This window comes from Populus nigra, chromosome 19 (genome assembly GCF_951802175.1).
Source record: "Populus nigra chromosome 19, ddPopNigr1.1, whole genome shotgun sequence".
Taxonomy (NCBI): Eukaryota; Viridiplantae; Streptophyta; class Magnoliopsida; order Malpighiales; family Salicaceae; genus Populus; species Populus nigra.
The window spans coordinates 11,894,296-11,910,445 of NC_084870.1; the positions used below are offsets into that span (position 1 = coordinate 11,894,296).

The 16,150-nt window shown below is 32.2% G+C and overlaps 1 protein-coding gene across 3 annotated transcripts; it reads right to left on the reverse strand.

Moving 5' to 3' along the window:
• Nucleotides 1-208: 208 nt before the first annotated feature.
• LOC133679423 (serine/threonine-protein kinase STY46-like) lies at nucleotides 209-7,902 on the reverse strand. 3 transcript variants are annotated; one of them, XM_062102023.1, is made up of 17 exons: nucleotides 7,357-7,499; nucleotides 6,916-7,030; nucleotides 6,762-6,816; nucleotides 6,265-6,344; nucleotides 6,020-6,139; nucleotides 5,523-5,577; nucleotides 4,977-5,087; nucleotides 4,808-4,858; nucleotides 3,631-3,800; nucleotides 3,449-3,556; nucleotides 3,270-3,343; nucleotides 2,943-3,118; nucleotides 2,641-2,736; nucleotides 2,260-2,340; nucleotides 2,114-2,167; nucleotides 1,848-1,982; nucleotides 209-534 (listed from the first exon to the last, which is right to left on the reverse strand). In XM_062102023.1, exons 2-17 carry the CDS (start codon nucleotides 6,957-6,959, stop codon nucleotides 463-465), a joined length of 1,482 nt encoding a protein of 493 aa, XP_061958007.1. In that variant the 5' UTR covers nucleotides 6,960-7,030; nucleotides 7,357-7,499; the 3' UTR covers nucleotides 209-462. The 3 variants fall into 3 exon arrangements, with proteins under 3 accessions (XP_061958007.1, XP_061958004.1, XP_061958006.1); XM_062102020.1 differs by lacking the exon at nucleotides 6,762-6,816 and having other exon boundaries at nucleotides 7,357-7,901; XM_062102022.1 differs by lacking the exons at nucleotides 4,808-4,858; nucleotides 4,977-5,087; nucleotides 6,762-6,816 and having other exon boundaries at nucleotides 7,357-7,902.
• Between the last annotated feature and the right edge of the window lie 8,248 nt (nucleotides 7,903-16,150).

The following is a 16,150-nucleotide window of genomic DNA, read 5'->3' on the forward strand; positions in this document are numbered from 1 at the left end:
ATATTTAATCTTATAAACTATAAAAAGTTAATTTTTAATTATTTTTATATCCCTCTGATATTATATGCATTATTAGTTACAACTTCCGCATCAAAACCTTGTACTCTCCCTTCTCTTTTTATTCTCTCTAAATTTTTGAATCGAGGAATGGTTAGAATTACATGATTGTCACGCAGACATTAATATTTCATTTAAAAAGCGCGGCAAAAGAGATAACTCTCAGAACTTAATAATAATGTGCTGGTAGAAAAAGATGAGAATGACTGTTTCAAAACATGGACTAAGATAAAATTAACAAAAATAATAACGAATAAAAAAAAAATACAGTTTGATGGTGCTTGGCAGGAAAAAAAAATTAAAAAACTGTACAGTAATGGTGTATTTTAGAAGGATTGAAAACGGTTGGTTTGCCATCGACTCGTTGATTGATCAGTTTATGAACAGCTGCAACTCTTCCTTCAACTACTTCCTCCTAAGCACGGATAGAAATCCACCAGATGATTTCTCCTTGCGGCATTCACCATCATCCCCAACCTGCAATGAAAACTTGCAAGTCTTATCGTTGATCTCTAATTTATGCATTTATATTTTTGTATATTTTGAAGATAATAATAAAATAAAAATTAAATTAATAACATGTTTAATTGAGAAAAACTATTAAATAGATTTTATACAAAAATCATATCAATACGCATGAAAAATTCACAAAAAAAATCAATTAAGTCCAAAAATAAAAAGAGCTGACTAAGAATTGAAGTCTTTATTTTAGTGCTTTATGTAAATCTGTATATCTTATCTTGATAGCACAATTAAAATGAACTCACACGCTTTACTATGCATACATTTACAAAGACTTGTTAAAAACTTGATGGATGATTCTAAGAATTCATCTAAGTTAAAACTTATAAAACTGGAATTCTGCATGAACCGGTCGACCGCTTATTCATCAACGATAAACACCTGGGAATTCTACAGAATCCGGTTGACCGTTTCAACTGTCAATGGAGCTGTAATAACTATAAACGACTAGTTTTTGCTAGAAACATATAAATAGCTTCTCTAATTGTAAAATTAAGAAGAGAATCCAAATCTATATAATATACAAGCTATTTGAAGAGCAAAACATCAAAATCATCAATCCTTTATTATATTCTAATTAGTGCTATTAAACCTTCATATTTTAGCACAAGAGTATTCAATCTTATTCTCAATACACTTGAACACCTTCAAATCTTGTAAGTGATATATTGTGAGATATAAAGATATTAAAACTTTCAATTGTATTATCCTATTGAGAAAGTTAATTGTGATAATAAAATCATTCTTGTAAACCTTTGAGTTAGGTAAAAACTCTTGGCATTAGTAAAATATTTTCACCAAGAAAAAATCTTGAAGTGAGCATATCTTCAAGTGGAAGAAAAATCTTGAAGAGAAAATATCTTCAAACAATGCAAAAATCTTTGTGTGGATTCATCAAGTGGTTAGTGTACTCTAAAACTTGAACAAATAAAAATAATATAATACTCAAGTACGGTTTGGTACTTGAGGTGTGGATGTAGGTTTGCTAAACCACGTTAAAAATCGAGTTTGCAAATTCTCTTCCTTACCTATTTATTTTAAACACTTTAATTATATTGTTGGTTATTATATTTATTATGCTTATTTAAATTAATTTGCATTATTTGTCAATATTAGTAATATACCTAATTCACTCCCCTTCTTAGATGTTATAATTGTCTTAATCCTATAACAACACTTATTACTTGTGAAGAAAATGTGCAGACATAAATGATGACCTGTTTGTAAGAGAAACCAAACCAGGAAATCTATTAAAAATTGCTGAATACCTCTTTTGCTATTTGCTGCAGGATTTCTATAATCTCTGAGAAGTCAGGCCTTAGAGCTGGATCCTGTTTCCAGGTTTTTTCAAGCAGCTCGGCAAGCTTTGGTTGAGTATTCTTGGGTATTGTTGGCCTTAGACCCTGAAACCACATGAAAGGAAAGCACCATGCAGATTGGTATAATCATGAAATTATCATATGAAATGGTGTGTGTGTGTGTTGGGGGGGGGGGGGGGGGGGACGGCGGCCGCTCATTGAAAAAGGAATTTTACCTTTTGAACCACTCCAACAGCTGCTTGTAATGGGGTTAAGTACTCGTATGGAAGCTGGAAAGGCCAAATATGTAAGAGTGATCAACTTGAGAGATCAGAAACTTTCTGAAAAGAGACGATATATCATACAAGATGACCACCAATACCTTTCCAGTTAACAACTCCCATAACACGATCCCAAAACTGAATACATCAGCCTTGTGGTCATACGGCTTGTGTTCAATGACCTTCAATGCAAAATAACTGTTGTGAGAAAATGGCGAGATGAACCAATTAGAAGATGCATGATAGTCACCGCCAAGAAAACTAATGATGCATTCAAGTTTCCATGATAATCATTGGGGGGGGGGGGGGGGCGCTTGATTTATTAACAATGGCAAACAAGTACTCTCTCTCTCAATGACAGAAATACGAGTATGGCCATACTCATAACCCTAAGATTAAAGTCAAGATAGTTTGCACACTGGTACTGAGAAGGATATTGGTAAGCATGGAACTCTTTCAGACTAAAAGGTGCAAAGGTGCACCTCAGGAGCCATCCATCTGTAGGTCCCAGTTTCTGCTGTCATAACTCCAGTCTGAGCTTTCACTCTGGCAACACCAAAATCAGCAACCTTAACCACCTGAAATGAAAAAAAAAATCTCATATAGATACACGTAACATATGGCACAAAGCTTCGGTAGAATTTGATTCATCTGCTTCAATGATCATGATGGAATTAGAAGATGTGGAAGGGGAGGAAAAGGCTTTGTATAAAATATCATTGAAGCTAATTGAATAGTAAAAACACTAAATGAGAAGATGAAATATGGTAAAGGAGAATCATACTTCATTTTCATCCATGAGAAGATTTGCGGCCTTCAAATCCCTATGGATTATATTATTTTGGTGCAGGTAATTCATTCCTTTAGAAACATCTATTGCTGCTTTAAGTAATGTTGGAAGCTTAAAAACACCCCTCTGCTTGTGTAGGTAGTCATAGACACTTCCTCCAGACATAAATTCTATTTAACAAGAATGAAAAATAATGAGTAGAAGATACAAAATGTTGAATTGAAGATGACAGATTTTGGAGGGGGGGGGGGTGGTGAAGAAAGAAATTCATACAAGGAATAAATAAACATAAAATACATTTAAAATTTCACTGGCATTTACCTGTTACAATGCACAAACTTGGAAGCTTGGTGCATGCACCAATAAATTGTACGACATTCTTATGTCGAACTTTCCTACAAGTTAAAAGAAAATGTAAAAACAAGGAACAAACCAGACCCAAGAAAATTCAGCAGCCTAGAGTTGTAGATAATACTGTAGCTGAGGACATTATGTCAAACCTCATTATGTAAACTTCTTGGGCGAACTCTTTCTGCAAGTCTGAATTTACTCGCTCGGGCTTGAGGATTTTGATAGCCACTTCCTGACTGTAGTACGTGCCTTTGTACCTAAACCAATAGGATGAAACAGTTGAATACAGAATCAACTGTTAGAAATTGTATCTAAAAGAGAGTTAACTTACAGATCACCATATGATCCAGATGCAACTTTGTTCTCAAACTTCAAATGTTTAGGGTCAATTTCCCACACATCAGTCACATCATTGGGTATTGCAACATGATCAGGATCATATTTGATCTTGGATTTCTCATGATCACTGGTAGGAGATGAAGAACGGTGATTTGACCAAGCCTGCAAGAGCAAGGCAACACATTAAAAGTGAACTGAGAAATCATGTTGAATCAAAATATAATGGATCAAACCACACAATACAATAAGAAACACCATTAGATTCCAGTCAACTGACATGGTGAAGAGATCATGGCATAAATTAGACATAACAATTATCTTCTTGTATCAACTAAAGAATAAACAAAAGCAAAACCTGGAGAACTACGATATGGTAGCCACCATCAGCCTATGGTGAATTATTCTAACAGAAAAATTTCAGGTACAAGTTTTACCACGTTCAAAACATTGTGAGCAGCATTCTGCCTGTCATATACTAGACATGCATCTAAATTTTAAGATGTAGCTAGTGGGAAAAATAGATGAAACTCGTTGAAAATGATACAGATAAACATATATGTCAACAAAATTAAGGTTCCAAACAGAAAACCTAATCAGCTGGATAAATTCTTATTCACACACGGTCCTGTCTAATGCAATCCTACTCTACCCTTGCCCATTTCCAGTACTACTAAAGTCCAAGAAATGCATTGCTAGTTGGGAATTCCTGAATTTAACTCTTTTTAGTTCTCTTATCACTATCTTTTGATTAAGTTTCATTTCTACTTACAGCAGCCCCTCTTCAACCCCATAAAATAACCCAAATGGTAGAAAGATGTGAACCTGCACGAATGAAATTACATCAAATATTGGAAAGCAATTTACAATACATTTTATTGCATCCCACCCAATTTAGCAACTAGAATGTTGATTAGAAGAGAATATTCTGCTCGCAAGGTCATGCAAAGCTTGCATGATCCTCATCAAATAATATTAAATCTCCACTAACGAAGAAACAAGAAAATCAAGCTACTGGAAACATAATCAATTTGAGAACAAATAAATTCATAAAAATTCTTTTAGAACAACGTTCAACAGTAAGCATTGTAAGAAAAATAAACCCAGATTTATAAGCTGCAAACTCCAAAAGAAGAAACTTTCCATCACTACAAATTAAATCAGGGAATTGCCTCAATCTTGATAACTTCTTTTTCCAATGCTGTTCTGAGCTGCTCTGTTTCCTGATGATTATTAACAGAGTGTGTCAATCAAGTTGGTTGTGCTTTTCAAATATTTTCTTGATTAATGACAGCCTAAGTACCCAAGGGCTTTAATACATAAGGTGCATATGGCAAGTACCTCATATGGCCAACCATCAACAACAAATACATCCAAGGAGTAGCCATCAAGTGTTGAAAATGCGTGTGCTTCTTGGATGTTTAATCCAATGTGAGCGAGTAAGGAAGTCAACTGTAAATTTTCACAAAGAACAATGACCTCATAAATTAAGTAGCACTACCAAGATCAGAGAGACAGTGATGCATGCTCATTTACAATAACTAACTCGAAGCACAATAAGCCACAGATACATTAAATCAATGGCTAAGTGTTTATTTTCGTGGCATCAAACACCCTCACTGACTCTCTTCATGCTTCATGCTAACAACAAATGCCAGTTATTTATGCACCCTGACCGGCCAGCAAAATGCATGCAGCCAGCTGATGGAATAGAGCTCAAACTAATCCTAGATTTAGTTTGCAATCCTTCCAAATTAAATACCAAACCAGCCTTCAAATTGAAAGAAGCAGCAGAATAAAAGATGATTTTCCGTAGAAAATTGAAACACTGCTTGAGAAATTATTAAAGATGAACTTGGCTTATTTCAACAGGCATCCTCATCTTACCTGACTCAGGAGTTTTGGCTTGTCATCACTTGAAAAAGTAATTTCATGCATGGGCCTGCATCAATGCCGATAAGAAAAATAATGTAAACTTCACCATCCAAATCTAGTAAATTATGCAATTATATGGATGTATAAATATCCGCATGAATGTATATATGCATAGAAAAATACATAAATCTGCACAATAGATGCATGTGAAGTGCCAAAATAAACAGTTGATAGCATGTTCAGTTAGATTGAGTGCCATTTCAAATATATCGGATCTCATATACAATCAAATAGAAAGCGAGAGTCTACAGTAGTCAAGGATTAAATTTTTTGAATCTTGCTTTTTACTCAGATTGTCAATTGAAGAAAGGGATTGCTGTAAAAAAACTTCGTTAAAAGTTTTTTGAAAGAAAAGGTGAAAGTGATTTAACAAAAGGGCAAGAACCCAAAACATCCTTATTGGAACCCAGTCCACTCTGGCATGATAGCTCTTTGAGTAAGAGAATTACTTGAAGAACTTCGAGTTAGCATGCACAGAATTATCACCATCTTGATCATCAAATTTGTTTGCTTCAAGTGCAAGTGCTTCAAGATTAGGTGATGAACCAAAGGCTGGTGGTGGGTGTATGCTGACCATTGAAACCAAGAAAAAGATGTCAGCAATACTAGTGACACTAGTTGACTAGAGTTGTTGAATTCACAATACACATGGAATAATTGGATTCTAGAAAATACAATGATCTCAACAGCATACCTCTTTCTTTGGGCTGCTTCTTTACTAGGAGAGTCTGGAAGGATAAAATCAGCTGAATTATCATCAGAAGTAGGATGAACCTGCATGGGAGATTCAATTAACTGCACTTGACAAATTGCAAGTTTTCCACTAAATCAATTTTAGAAAAATTACAGAGTTTAAAAGATTCCATGAAAAACAAAAGATACAGAAAATGCAAATGAGGTTTATAAACAACATTCGATGGAAATTCAGCTACATTTGTTGAACTCGGGCAAATAAAAAACCAGCCTCAAAGATTGTAATGCAGCAAACATTCAAGAACATGTTTACAACAGATTCATTTCGTGGCTGGTAACTGAACCAGTATATACTCCTATATTACGTACAGTTAAATCTCATTTACTTATACATCAACAATGTGGAACAAAAAATAAACAAATTTGATGAACACAAAAACACAAAACTTCCGTCTCGAAATTATCCACAAAATAGGATTCTTAAAACCCAGTAAGCACCTGTTGAAAACTTGTTTTACGGACGATTCCTCTCTTCCAGTCTAAAATCCACAGTCTAATCAATCACAAATTCTAAACACAATCAAATCTTCACAAGTAACCGAGCATGGTAAATGTAAGAAAGCACAACAAATCAGCAGCAAATAGAGGTTACCTGAACAAGGCGAACTTCGATTGCCGGTCGATTAGCAGGATCATGAGCCAAATGCAGCAATCTCTTATGCATTAAGACATCTTCTGCTCTCTCCACATTCACCTCTAACGCATATCTACACCGCGAATGTTAATAACAATAACAATAACAATAATAATAATAATAATAATAATAATAATAATAAAACCAGCCTCTTAAACTAAATTATCCTATAAAAAACAGTAAAAAAAACAACTAACAATCCAAATTAAAAGAGAGAAACTCAAATTTTATTTTGCTTCTGAAAAAGTACTCAAATTTTTCATTCCCGTATCGAAGACGCAACAACAAATCACAAACAACCAAAGATAGACACACACACACACACACACAAACACACACACACACACACACACACACACACGTAGAGATACGGAAATGAATGCGTGTACACGTACGTACCTGGCAGGGAGGCGATTGAAGTGAGTCCAAAGTTGATCATCAAAACCAGGTAGATTAGCTTCTTCGTGATTAGTTTCTTTAAGACGACGAAGAATCTCGTTATAAACCTCAAGTTTCTGCTGCATCCTTTGCGGATGTTGCCTTCCTTGTAATACCGAACCAGGCGACGTCGTGTTCTCGTTCACTCTGCTCCCGCAGCTCTCGTTACTACCACCCTCTTCCATCGCCATATCCACCATTTAAACAAAAAAAAATCAAGCAAATGCAGAGAAAGAGAGAGGTTGTGATTTGTCTTCTTCTTGTTTTTTTTTTTTCTCCTTTTACGTTAAAGAGGGAAAGAAGGCAGGTCTAGAAAGAGATTGGGGGGAGGGTTAAGAGAGAATTAAGGTTTAATCAAGTTAATATTATGAATTTATATGGTGTGATAAGGAGACAGGCTGCGATGTGGGTTTTTGGCTTTCCTTTCTCTCAAGTTGTTTAGAGGCGTAGTGCGCACCCATAGGAATCAAGACGATGTGCGCCTCGTTTAGATTTATTGCTTGTTCTTTATCCTCCCCTAAATAAAATACTAGTGGTGAGAGTTTTATATGCTGTGTTTACTTTCCATGAGCTCGACTTGGTAAGCTAATTGAATATCTAGTTACTAGCGTACCATAAGAAAGAAACCCTATTAATTATTATTATTATTATTAAATGATTTAAATCTTGGCTCAGAGGTTTTGGGTTTATAACAAAAAAAAAAAAATGGCATCACCATGAGAGAGAGTCTTCTGACCAATTGATGTATGGAGCATGGGGGTGAAGAAGCTCATCAATAAGGTAGTGGGGGGACTATTCAAGATGGTGAAAGAGTGCTATAATTATAACGATGGGTGTCCGAGCTAATTTATATATATTTTAACTAATTTTTTAGAGTTTTGAAGCTAATAAATAGATAAATTTTCAATAATTTTGAGATTTATAGCACTTGAATGGGTGATTTCTGAGGGTAAATTCAGGATCTGACCAGTTAAATTACACCCCTCATGGTTCCATGATTATTATTATTATTATTATTATTATTATTATTATTAAAGGCATGTTTAATAATGCGGTTTAAATTATTTTTTTAATTATTTTTTGTTTGAAAATATTAAATTTATTTTTTTATGATTTTTATAATTTGATAAAATTATATCAAAAAATTAAAAAAATTATTGTAATACATTTTTAATTAAAAAAATTCAAAAACACCTTCACAAATTAGCGATGACGCATACTAAAATCCACTTGTTTTTGTAGTTTAAAAGTGTTTTTGTAAAAAATTAATTTTTTTTTTCAAATTAAATTTTTTAATATTTTTAAATTATGTTGATATGTTAGTATTTAAAAAATTCAATACATCTCTAAATACAAAATATCAATATTAAACTAAACATGCTCTAATATTATTTAATTAATCCCTATGAATACGCGTTGTCATCGTCTCACCTCCCACTCCATGAAACTTCCCCATTTCCTCCCCGGAAAAAAGTGGCATATTCCATGGCTCCCACTGATTCTTGATGAGCTCTCCCTGGAAAGACCATAATGTCCTTAAATGCTCGTCTATGTTTCTCCATATCTGGTCGTTAATCAAATACACTCCTTGTTAAGCTGTGTATGACGTGGCACCCACTTCAGTTTGTCTAGGATGTAGGAGATAAGAGTCAAGATATATATATCGAAACAAAGAAATGCCCACTCGATGATGCTTGGAGCAGAGGTTTATCAAGGGCTTGAGAGTAATTGTATGTTGATGATTATCATAATCTAATTGTTAATGATGAAGAAACATGAACTTGCCATGAAACGCGAGGACCATAGGCCAAGGAGAAAGCCAAAAGGTGATCATATAGACGAGTAATTAATGAGATTCATGGGAGACGTGTGGTTTTGGAGCAGTTGGAAAGTTACAGAACAGAAGCGCTTTTCTTTTCTCCGTTGATGCTGGCTTGTAAGGTGGAGAATGAACAGAGGTGATAAGAACACATGGTATTTCAAAAAGGACGTTCCGTTATGTGACCCCTTCTGTTGCTGCGTCATTGTAGAAGGAAAAAAAGACAGCAGTGCTTCCTTGGTGTTTGGCAGCCTGGATACCATTCCCACTGCTCTATCCGTGAATAATTCTTGTCAAACAAGAATCGAAGATGGTTCTCTCAGCAAATGCCAGGACACTTGGCCAGACATATAGCTTTCTGATTAATTATCGATCCTTCTTTGATTGATTTATGGACCTCTATTCACGTGTCTTTGTTCCATTGCCCAGGAGTCTTAGTTTCACATCCCTCCATAATTAACCTGTGTTTACCTTAATGTTGTATTGTGAGAGACTTGCCGGTGTCCTGGTAAGAGTAATACTTGTTGAACCCGAACTGGTGAGTTGTTATGAGAAAAATTCAAGATCCAGATTGAGTTTTTAATTAAATTAAATAAAATATTAATCCAGTAAAATCCATTTAACTTTATCATGAGCCAGACTTGACCAGATTAACACCAAAAAAAGAACAAATCATTACTGTTTTGATCATTTTCGAGTAAAATAAATAAATATAAATAACAGTTTTAACCGAATAATATAATTAAAGAGAGACAAAAAAAAGTTGCACTTGTTAAATATGCATGACTGCATTTTTATTAAAAATACAAATCCAAATATATGTTTTTTTAAAGAAAGTGTTCTTGAATATTGACAAAATCTTCAAAGCACCTCGCTAGCTTTAAACTCAAACCGGAGGTGATAAAATCCATACAATATTAATTAGCTTGCCGATTTCTGCGAGTCTGACATATATTGCATGTTAAACGAGGAAAACAAGATATTTTCCTCTGTGCTAAACTTTAAGGTCTCGCAAGGTATGGTACCTTAAACTGGCAGGACTCCGGCGTCAAGAACATGATGCACGTTAATTATCATATAGAACTGCTCCACCTGACAACGATATGTAAGCTGGCAAATCATGGTCGCGAATCACTAGCTACCTGCACAAGCAAATCGTGGACGTGTTGTAATTATAAACAAATCACTAATTAATCAATATTTTTGAGAGTCGAGTAACTGATCTATCTTATTCAAGTGATGATTAACATTCAGAAGCCTGAAATGAAGCCACCTGCAGCCATAACCAGTCGAAGAATGTTTCAGTGGTGCTTACTTTATTCTGTTAGAAAAATTACAAGTTTAATTCATAAGAAAAGAAACACATCATGATTGATTTGCGTAATTGCTAAACTCAGTTTAGTCGGTAGATTGATCCAAGAAATCTCTATAATTCGTATCTTGATATTTGTAGGGTTTTAAATTGAATAAAAAAATAATTGATCTGATTTAAATAAATTTTAATAACTTCATTAAATCATAATTAAAATTAAACCTAGTTTGGGTTAACACCAATTTTTTTTTTTAAAAAAATAACAATATTATTTTATTGAAACTAATTAATCTAATGCCTCACAAATTAACCTAAAAGACCCGATAATTCAGAATTTTTTTAGATTAACTCGTCAACTGAATTTAACAACTATCTTAATTTCCAGAGCACCATAAGATATTGATAGTTTTTCTTTTAATGTGTTGATTCTTCTGAACAGTTTGATTTAGAGTCTCTTTAATGTTCTAGTTAATTAAGGCTAAGCACGTTTATAAGTCTAATGTCATTTTTTAAGAACAAGTTGAGTGTCAGATTGCCAAGAAAAAATATTCATGGGAATATGAAAATAAACTTAAAGATACAACTCACCTGATCCATATTAGATTTGGGATTAATAAAACAAGAGCTTGTTTGAAAACGTAGCTGGCCACGTGTTCTTAAAATTTTATTTTTAATTACTTAAAATTACTTTTTTTAATATTTTTTATTGTTTCGATGTGCTAATGTTAAAAATAAATATTTTAAAAAATATTATTTAAATGTATTTTTGAGATAAAATATTTTAAAAAACAATCGTTGATATAATACTAAACAAGCTTTAAACTCAAGAATTATTAAAAACTTGTTTGTTTTTACGTTTCAAAATGTTTTAGAAAAATAAATATATTTTTTTTGCTTCAAAATATTTTTTTAAATTTTTAGATAATTTTAATATGTTGATATTAAAAATAAATTTTAAAAAATAAAAAATATGTATTATTTAAATATATTTATAAATTAAAAAAATAAATGATATGACATTATCAAATATATTCTAAATAAAATTGTTAACCTGTGCGAGAAAACACATGATTCGCATCCCAAAGGAATAAACACGATTTTAAACATTAAAATAAAATGACATGGAAGATAATCAAGAAGTAGTGACTTGGAAGGCACGTGGAAAGATGGGAGTGGCTGACGAGGTAAAGTGGCCTTTGGAGTCACTAAAGGTCTCGTGAGACTGGCAGATAAGGCTCAGCAAAGCGGCGACTTGTCCCCGCTACACTTCAATAATATGCCGCTTACAAGACCAGAAATCCATGTTCCTAGCTGAGTCTCGAATGAATATTTAATCTTATCCAGTTAAGTTTTGGATATTATTATTTTCTTAGGAAATTTGAAACATTTTAAGTCAATTTTTTTACCTTGTTTAAACAGCTTGGATAATGAAAAAAAAAAACAAAAATCAACCATCATGTATCTCTTCAAATATTATAATTAATTTCTTTCTCGGTCGACTCTTAGAAAAATATTTACAATGTAATATATTTATTAAATTTTTTTGTTTAATTACATTTCTTAAATTCATATCTGTAGGGTATCAATTGCCACCGCAGCCAAGTATCTTACATCTTGTAAGAAATGAGAAGATTTTATTCTCTAGTTTTTGGTATAGAGTTTGAAATAGAGTTGAAAGGCTGCCTGCTTACCCAAATTCAGATTGAGGTGGGGCCAGTTTCTGACGTGGACAATGCAGGTGTACTGGACTCGATGTTGGAAAGTTGGTACTAGTATCCAACTGATAATGTCCAGAATACGACCAATATAAATAAAAAATTATTTAGTGTTTAGGGCACCGGTTAATTAATATATTCACGGAACTTAGACTTCCTGAACTCATTTACAGTAAAATTTTAAGAGCTTGTAAAAACAAGCAGCGGTAGGATTTAAAATTTCTCTCATGGTAAAATTAATATTTTTATAAGAAAATTATTGAATAATTTAAATTAGCTTTAAATTTTAGAAACATAAATATTTGTTTTTAAGTTTTAGATTTATTAATGCTCTGAAATCTAAGTATTTTTTAATCTTGAGATATGAGAAATTATGAACCATTTATTTAGGTGATTTATGATGTATTTATACCTATAAACCTTATCTTTTTCATGAAAAGAAAAGGTTGTAAAGTCCACTGTTTCTGACGATATTAATAAGAAGTAAATATCTCTTACATATCATTAATGATATAACAAGTATGATAAATTTTTTAAGAGATATTATATACACCTATGAACATAGAAAAATCATTATATTAGTATGAATAACTATTTATATGGAGAGGTATGATAATTTATTATGTCTTTAACATTTATATTAGAAAGGATTGTTTAGGATCATATATAAAGTCCTAGAATTTAATAATGTTTAACTACCAAATCCATATATTTTGGATCTAGAATGCATGTCAGATCTGCGTTACCTTGGATTTGATTGATTATTAAGTCTAAGTACCTTTAACGTGGTGAACTATCAAATCTCAGTGTTTTGGATCTAACATGTTTATCAATTTTATGTTATCCTGAAAGTGGCTGACAGCTAGGTTCAAATATTCAGGGTTTTACATGTTTCTTAAACATATATCACTTTTAACGTGACTAATTGTCAACTCTAAATGTTTTGGACTTGATATATTTGATAGATACACGTTATCTTGAACTTGACTAATTGTCAAGTTCAAATACCTTAAATTTAACATGTTGACCAAACTTATTTATTTTTTTTTAAAAAAATTATAAAAGTCTTAACAAAAAAAGTTAACTAGCACCTTTTTTTTTTTACTTGAAAATTCCTTACTGGGTAACATATACTCACTTGATCAATAATAACAATAATAATATAAAAAAACACATACTCACTTTTGATGGGCCAACTTTCTACAGATAGAGTTTGTCGGTTTGAATATTCCTGTAGATTAGATTTAGATTAGATGACCAAATCAGCAAGCTGGCAACTGTATCGTTTTTTACTTTTATATAAACCAACAACATGACGAGGTGTGTGTGTGTGTGTTTATATTTTCTTGCATTCCATCTCTTTAAACCGACAATTTTGGCCAGCGTAATAAACATTTTTCTCGTAACTTAACCTCGGCTGAATTTTAATTTAAACCAAAATTTAGCCAAACCGGATGACTTGAAAAATTAATTTATTATTCCAGCTTACCTGATAAAATCTAATCAAAATAATATTAAAAAATAAAAAAACAAGATTAGCAAATTTAATCAAATTAATCAAACCCTAGATTAGCAAATGCAACTCAAATTAGAACTTGTTTGATTTTTTTTATTTTATAACATTGACATCCTAGAGTATATTTAATATTGTGATAATAATTACTTTTTATTATGAAATATATTAAAATAATATATATTTTTTAAAAATTTATTTTTAATATCAATATATTAAAACGTTAAAAAATATTAAAAAAATAATTTTAAATAAAATAAAATTTAAATTTTTAATAAATAGCATTTTGGCCACAATGCTAAACACACTTTTACTTAATTATAATTCCTATCTACAGAAAAAATAATAATCTTATTTAAGAATTGTGAAGTGGGTGGGTGAGGGACTTGTAAGTTATTGCTACTCTCTTACTAACAAATTAAGGATCGTATCCTTAATTTTAGTTCTAATAAAAAAGAGTTGCCACTCTAATTTAGAACTTTATTTTTGTTGACAATAATAAAGTTTTTATCTTGAGGAGGAAAAAAACTCTCACGTGATTTGTTTTTGGGGCTTGTGAAGAAGGAATGAAAACAAGCAAGCCGAACCACCAAAGGCCTCGGGAACAAAAACTCTCACGTGATCTATAGCTGGCAACGTGAAACTTTTAATGAATAATTGGGCCTCCTTCTTTGGAGTGACTGGGCTACGTAATTTGAACCATGACACAAGAAATTTTGTACGCCGAGGACGTCATGTCAAGGTATTTGTCTCGTATACAAAAATACAGCCCTCGAGTCTGATCTCTTAAACTTCCATTGCATTAATTTTTCATTATATATTCATCTTCGATCCAGTTTTTTTTTTTTTTAAAAAAAGAAACTTATCTTTAGTAAATTTATCTTGTACCGGCATCAATTTAAGGCGTGGAAAGATTTTCTCATTTTTTAGTAATAAAAAACCTTATTTCGAGGAATATATATATATATATATATATATATATATATATATTAAGAAATATAAAGTATTCTAGACAAGCTTTCACACATTATAATAAGCCTATGCAACCCGGAACCAGTTTTTACACACGTCATCCTACAGCCTGTGATTCTAAGAGGTTTTTTTTTTTTTTTTTTGTTAGCAAGAGAATTCAAACTTGAAACCTGAAAGAGCAAACTCTCATGCCTTGGCTGATATATGCTAAACCAATGCCAGACCAACCTCTTGAGGTTGACATAGATTTTTTCTATTTTCCCATTTTTTTTATTAATAAAAGACTTATTTTTAGAAAATATTTTTCTTTTAAAAAATATAAAGTAATTCTTAAAGGTGTAACTCAACCGGTCATACTTTAAACTTCATCTTTAGAGGTCACTAGTTCGAGTCTCACAAACCTCAGGGTCACTAAAGATTTACATGGTCGTTAACTTCAAGACTCATGAGATTAGTCAAGGTATACGCAAGTTAGTCTGGACATTCACGTTAAAAAAAAAAAAAATTCAATACAACCTGTAACCAATATTTACACATGTCACCCTACATCCCATGGCCCAAAGAATATTTTTTTTGTTAGCAAGAGAATTTAAACTTAAAACCTAGAAAGACAAAACTCTACCTCTTGAGGTTAACAAAAATACATAGATAGACAGATTTTTCTCATATGGAATACAATAAAATGTTTTCGGGTATGGATCACAACATCACCTACAGCTACGATTTTGTGGCTCTTGGCGAGCAATGATTTTCTTAATTATCACGATATTTTTAGCTAATTTTTTGCACTAAAATCCCTTTCAAACACGTTTTAGTAGATCATCAAAATCATTAAAATATCTTACTAGTATAAAAATAAATAAACAGTATGCATCGGGTGGAGATTAGAGAAATTCACTGAATCTGGACGAGTTTTAACAGGATGCATCGGATTGAGATTAGAGAAATTCACTGAATCTGGACGATTTTTATGTTCTTTGAATGTGGACTTTAGTCTTGCTGCATCGTGTTTTGTTTTTTTATTTTTTATTTCTCTGCAACAATACGGGGATTTTATTTTATATATGGGATGGGGTGAATTATCAGGAAAATAAAAAATTCTGTTGTGCCGCGTGGAAATAATAATATTTCAACGACAAAGGCACTACTAGTAAATGAAAACGGGAGGATGTTGAATTCCAATCCTAAATATCTTACTTTGTGCATGTAAAATTAAAATCTAACCCTAAGATTCCCCCCCCCCCCCAATTAATATCATTTTCTATGCATTGAAAATCATGAAACATACCTATCATTCCCGATTTGAGAATCGAGAAAAGGTTCAAGTTATTAAAATGTTAGATTAATTCACGAATTACTATAGATTAATTGTTTTTATTCAAGTAGTGTTGTTTATATATATATATATATATATACACGGCTAA